This window comes from Odocoileus virginianus, chromosome 6 (genome assembly GCF_023699985.2).
Source record: "Odocoileus virginianus isolate 20LAN1187 ecotype Illinois chromosome 6, Ovbor_1.2, whole genome shotgun sequence".
Classification (NCBI taxonomy): Eukaryota; Metazoa; Chordata; class Mammalia; order Artiodactyla; family Cervidae; genus Odocoileus; species Odocoileus virginianus.
Window position 1 is genome coordinate 18,250,149 of NC_069679.1, and position 7,026 is coordinate 18,257,174.

At 37.4% G+C, this 7,026-nt stretch overlaps 1 protein-coding gene across 1 annotated transcript; it reads right to left on the reverse strand.

Moving 5' to 3' along the window:
- Positions 1 to 605: 605 nt before the first annotated feature.
- On the reverse strand, positions 606 to 1,544 carry LOC110122311 (olfactory receptor 4F3/4F16/4F29-like). Its single transcript, XM_020869766.2, has one exon. It carries the CDS (start codon positions 1,542 to 1,544, stop codon positions 606 to 608), a length of 939 nt encoding a protein of 312 aa, XP_020725425.2.
- Positions 1,545 to 7,026: the final 5,482 nt, after the last annotated feature.

Consider the following 7,026-nt stretch of genomic DNA (forward strand, 5'->3'; position numbering starts at 1 on the left):
AATTCAAAATAACTTTAACTCTTATTTTATTGAAGGGCAATATTATATTGAAGGGAAGAAATAGCCAAAAGTAGCTCTTTAAAATCCCCTTCTTACCTTTCATCTGTTTTTTCACACATTACAGCTGAAACACAACACCATGGATGCTTTGCTTACTAGTTTAATTACTACACACACGTCTCACTACAGAACTTCAAAAAAAGAAAAAAAAATACCCTGAATAATTTCAAATTTTGTCATATTTCCAAAGCACTGTTCTTCAGATTCTGTATCACAAACCCCAAAACTCAATCTGACAATTGAGAATCTTCCTCAGAATCCAGAGGGGAAAAGAAATAAAAGGGACCAGTCCAAATTCATATTTATCAAGGAGACACAATATAATGTGGAAATAGTCCTGCATTAATTCTTTTATTCTGTCACATTGCACAAGAAAGAAGAATACCACATCTTTCTCGGTTATGGGCAGAAATCACATTAAGAAAATTCTGGACATTAGTAATTAAACTATTAAGTAAAGCATCCATGGTACTTTTTTGTTGATTCATGTCTGTGGCATGGCAGGGAATAGTAAGGTTGTTCATCTTTCTTGATATCAAAATCACTTAAAGCAGCTTCCTGAAACTCAACATCTGACTGAATATCCTCCTCATTGCCACTTTCATCTCTTTGTTCCTCAAACTGTAGATGGCAGGATTCAGAAATGGAGTAATAACTACATCAAAAATAGCAAGGAATTTATCCACTGGTACTGTGGGAAATGGCCATGAATACACAAAAATACATGGGCCAAAAAATAAGACCACCACTGCGATGTGAGCTGATAGCGTAGGAAGGGCCTTGGACAAGTCACCTGAAGAACGTTGCCAAACAGTGACCAAGATGAAGATATAGGAGGTAATCAGAATGAAAAATGTTCCCAGGGAGATGAAACCACTATTGGCAGTAACTACAAGCTCCAGTCTGTAAGTATCTGTGCAGGCAAGCCTAATAAATCGAGGGAGATCACAGTAAAAACTGTCCATTTTATTGGGGCCACAGAATGGTAGATTTACAACAAATAGAATTTGGATGAGTGAGTGGATGACCCCAGTGGTCCAGGCAGCAACCAAGAGTGAAATACAAGTTTTGAAGTTCATGATGATCAGGTAGTGGAGAGGCCTACATATAGCGACATAACGGTCAAATGCCATGGCAATGAGCAGAACCATCTCGGTTCCTCCAATAACATGAACGAAGAACATCTGAGCAATGCATCCTTGGAAAGATATTACTTTTCTCTCTTTGAAAAGATCAGAGATCATCTTGGGAGCTGTAATGGAGGAAACCCACATGTCAATAAAGGAGAGGTTGGCTAGCAGGAAGTACATAGGGGAGTGTAAATGGGAGTCAGAGGTCACTGTGAGAACAATGAGGAGGTTCCCTAAAATACTTGTTACATAGAACACAGAGAAAATTAGAAAGAGGACAAGCTGCATCTCCAAAGAACTGGTGAGTCCCACCAACACAATCTCAGACACCACCGAATGATTTCCTCCCCCCATGGTCTCAGTCACTTTGGGCTCCAAATTTGCCTGGAAAAATAAGAAATCTGGATTACTGGCCATATTACTCAGGGTTCCAATGGAGAAGCAGAACCACCAGGAGATAATATACCAAGAGATGTGACAGTGACTTGATCTTCTTGATCCTGCAGAAGCTGATTCAGCAGTCTCTACAAGTCTATTGTCCTTGCATCTAATGCTGTAGTTTGAAGTCTACAGGACAGGCAGTGAGGAAAGGAAGATGGATATAAAATGCAGAAGAGCAAAAATGAACTGGAACCCACAATCAAGAACTAAAGACTGCACAAATAACAAATGCTGGAGGGAGTGTGGAGAAAAGGGAACCCTCCTACACTGTTTGTGCAGCCACTATGGAAAGCCTTGTGGAGGTTCCTTAGAAAACTAAAAATAGAGTTGTCATATGATCCAGCAACCTCACTCCTGGGTGTATATCTGTAGAAAACTAATTCAAAAAGATACAGGCACCACAATGCTTATAGAAGTGTTGTTTATGATGGCCAAAACATTGTGTGTACATACATACACAATGGAATGCTACTCAAATGAAAACCTGCCTCATGTGTCTTGAAATGTTGTTCATTTTTCACAGCCCAGTTTAAATGCCACTCATGAAACCTCCCCAATCTTCTTCCCCTCATTTCCCATAGCACTTTGTATTTATCATAGCAACTTTCACCCTATGGTATAGTTACATGTGCATGACTCATTTCCTCTGTTTTCAAGCACTGAAAGGTAGGGCTTTCTGTATTTTCATCTCTTATCGTGATACTCAGTTCCTTGGGCAGTTTCAGAGGGCAGAACAGTCAGTTCTAGAAAATCAGTATGTGTTTGTTGAATTAATTTTAATTAATTCTTTTGCAATTTCAATTTAATTGTTTAATGTAAGGTCATTTAGAAGATGAAGATAAAGGAAACATACAAGGAGAAGAAACTGAAAGATGGTGAGGGATAGGAAGAAAAGCCTTAATGATAAATAAAGGAAACAAGAAAATTAAGCAAAGAAGTAAGAAATAGAGAAAAACAGAATGATGAAAGAATTATGTAGAATGGAAAGAGGAAAGAAAAAAGAATGCTATAGAAATTTCCCTCAAATTCTAAGACTAGAGACTCACAGGCCTAAATGGAAAAATACAGAAAAGGAATTTACAATTAGCTTACATCTTGGGAGGGGGGACCGGGATGGGGAATACATGTAAATCCATGGCTAATTCATTTCAATGTATGACAAAAACCACTGCAATGTTGTAAAGTAATTAGCCTCCAACTAATAAAAATAAATGGAAAAAAAAATAAAAATAAAAAAAATAAAAACACCTTAAAAAAAATAATAAATAAATAAATAAAATAAAATTAGCTTACATCTTGAATGTTCCAAAGAGCCCTAGCCACACACCCAGTGAAAGATTTTAGATGGAAAAACTAATATCACTAAGACTGGATCTGAATTTTCCTTCTCAGAAAATATTTGACAGGAAGATTCATGAATGGAGATAGCAGATCCTCAATTTGAAACTAAAGTTTTCCCCATTCTTCTGCTTCTTTCCTAAAGAGATATTTTCCTAAAAAACATTCCACCCTTCCTTACCTTCCACCACTCACCTATTCCTGTTCCAAATGCACAGTGATGCAATATAACTTGCTATTTCTGAGTTTTTCTCCCAGTACCAGGCTGTGCGCTCATGGGAGAGTGAAATGGTATCTTTTCCTCTGTATTCCCAGCTCCCCAGACCATGCTGCAAACATAACAGAAGCTTAAGAAGTGTTTTTTGTTGAATGAAAAAAAATGGATGTACAAATAACCCAGATATCAAGTTTCTCTAATATTTCAGGAAGACTGGGGTTTGATTCAAAAAATCAGAATATTCAACCTCAACGATCACTTCAAAATTTTTCTCCTCAGTCATTTATTATAATAACTGATTAAATTGTCAGCGTAGAAGGAAAAAGCATACAATCCCTGCTTCTTTGGCAAATACAGCCTAATTGTATACTTTTATTTGCTTGGTCTATATAGAAGATGTCTTCAGCAACCAGGGCAAACTCTGCTACCAACTCTGGAATGTATGTTTATCACCAAACTAATCTGAATCAAGAGGTAAATATAAACATCCCATATGTATCCTATGTGCCTCCAAATCATGCCTGACTCTCACATCATAGTTCTTATCCTTGAACTTGAGTAGAGTGGAGGCTCTCAATGAATCAATGCTATCTGATGTTACATTAAACACTGATAAAGAGTTGTAGGATTAACCAACCTAAGAACAACAAATTTTTCTTCTCATTTCAAGTTTCAGAAAAAATATATCATTTTTGTCCAGGCACCTTCTTTGTCCCCATTTAAAGACCAAGGTAGTTTCCCTGCCAAGTATTTTTCAAGCCTGGCACCACTGATTCAACTATGTTCTCAACTCTTTGTCTTCTGGATGCTTTCTTCCACACCACAACTAAATCACAGTTTGAAATCTCTAGTGATGATTTAGTTACCAGGAAATATCTTAGTTGACAAAACATAGCAATCTGAATGAATTTGTTCTGTCCATTCTTCTCATCCACCTGATCTCTAGCAGACCTAAAATAGCTGCCATCTTCAGAAAATCACATCTGGCATGTGGAGCTATTGAAATTTCCCCAAAGTAGAAAAGAGGTAACTGATTAATAATACAGAGGTTAGTAAAAAGTGGTACCAAATAGAACATGGAAGATCAATATGACTTTAATCTGTGTAGAGAATGGTCTCAGAGAAAAAGATTGATTTTCCCAGAGCAACATAGGAGGAGGCAGTTAATGAGTCACCTAGGGGAAGAGATCCCTCATGAATACACAGGTTTTATCGGATTATTTTCCCAACCCAGGACTTGAAGAGCAGGTAAAGTCTTAAAATTTAGGAAAATATTGGGCCATCTCTGGCAGATTCCAGTGGTTAAGAATTCCTGCTTTCACTGGAGGGGGGATGGGTTCAATCCCTGGTCAGGGAACTAAGATCCCATCTCACATGCTACATGCAGCCACCCCCCAAAAAATTATGAAACTCTCTTTTAAGTAGTTTTTAATGAAATAATTTTTATTGTTCTCACATATGCATATATTATTATAAGACAGTCACAAACACACACAACTTATTTCCTAGATACATGCATTTGGGGGAGTTGAAAAAAAAACCACAGAAAACTATTGGAGCTCATCGATGAATTTGGTAAAGTTACAAGATACCAAACTAGAACACAGAAATCTCTTACATTTCTATACACAAACAACAAAAAATCAGGAACAGAGATTAAGGGGGAAATCCCATTTATCATTGCATCTAAAGGAATAAAATACCTTGTAATAAATCTATCTGAGGGCTTCCCTGGTGTCTCAGACAATAAAGAATCCACCTGAAATGCAGGAGACCAAGGTTTGATCCCTGGGTTGGGAAGGTCCCTTAAAGAAGGAGATGGCAACCCACTCCAGTATTCTTGCCTGGAGAATTCCATGGGCAGAGGAGCCTGGTGGGCTACAGTCCATGGGGTCACAAAGGGTTGGACACGACTGAGCGACTAACACTTTCACACTTTCAAGGAAGCAAAAGACTTGTACTCAGAAAACTATAAGATGATAAAAGAAACCAAAGATGACACAAAAAGATGTAGAAATATACCATGTTCTTGGATTGGAAGAATCAACATTGTGAAAAAATAATTGCAGTACCCAAAACGATCTCTAGATCATGCACCATCCCTATCAAATTATCAAGGGTATTTATCACAGAATTAGAACAAAAAACTCTACATTTTGTATGGAAACACAAAAGACCCAAATAGTGAAAGAAATCTTGAGAAAGAAGAATGGAACTGGAGAAATCTGGTTCCCTGACTTCAGACAAAGCTACAGTAATCCAAACAGTACAATACTGGCACAAAAGCAGAAATACAGACCAATGGAACAGGAAAAAAGTCCAGAGATTAACCCATGCATCTATAACCACCTAATCGATGACACAGGAGGCAAGAATATTCAATGGAGAAAAGACAATCTCTATAATAAGTGGTGCTGGGAAAACTGGGCAACTATGTGTAAAAGAATGAAATTAGAACACTCCCTAACACCCTACAGAAAAACCAATTTAGGGAGACTTCCCTGGTAGTCCAGTGGATGAGAATCTGCCCTGCAGGACGGGGGACAAGGGTTTGGTCTCTGGTCGGGGAACTAAGATCCCAAATGCTTTGAGGCAACTAAGCCCATGAGCCTCAACTAGAGGGTCTGTGCATCACAACTACAACCTGAGGCAATCAAATAAATAAAAATTTTTTTAATTTTTTTTAATAAAATTTAAAAAATAAACTCAAAGTGGGTTAAAGATCTAAATGCCAGATACTATAAAACTCTTAAAGGAAAATGTAAACAGAACACTCTCTGACATAGATCAGAGCAAGATCTTTTTCAATCTACTTCCTAAAGTAATGAAAATAAAAACAAAATAAACAAATGGGACCTAATTAAACATAAAAGCTTTTGCACAGCAAAGGAAACCATAAACAAAACAAAAAGATAACCCTCAGAATTGAAGAAAATATTTGCAAATGAAGAAAAACAAGATACTATTTTTGAAAATATACAAACACCTCATGCAGCTCAATATCAAAAAAAGAAAAAAAAAAACACACAGTCAATACATGGGTGGAAGACCTAAATAGACATTTCTACAAAGAAACTATACAGATGGCCAACAAATACATGAAAAGATGCTAATATCACTTATTATTAGAGAAATGCAAATATTTCTGAATGTCTATCAACAGAGGTATGGCTAGGAGGTCCCTAAGGACTCACCCACCCCCGTACCTGCCTGGACATGCCAGGGCGGCAGACGGTGGCGTTGCTGGGGCAAAGGGTTGGGCCGGTGACGCGCAAGACGATTCACACTTTCGACAGTTTCCAAAACTATGGATAAAGCAAACCACAAGACTCGCACAAAATAATGGAATTACTTTCTCTGATTGTAGCACGCACAAAGGAAATGATTGCTGTACCAAAACAAAGCTCTAGATCTGACACCCTTTTATAGGGTATTTATCAAGATAGAACAAAACTCACCAGTTTTTATTTGGAAAAAATTAAAAAATCTTGAGGAAAGAAGTGGATACGGAGAAATCGGGTCGATTGAAAGCACAGAATCCACAAATCTGACAAAAGCAAAATGATGGAAGGAAAAATTTTTAACATGGATCTTATAATACACTAATCATGACAAAGGAGTGAATGATTCAATGGGGAAAGACATTTATCAATAGTGGTTGGTCAACTCAACTATGTAGATAAATTAGAAATTAAACAGCAAGAAAAACCAATTTAGAGACTTTGTATCAGTGGATGGCAATTGCCTGCAGGTACGGGGACAAGGGTTTGGTCTTGATGGGGACTAAGATGAAATGTTTGTTGCAAGATAAGCACATGAGCTAACTGAGAGGGTCTGGCA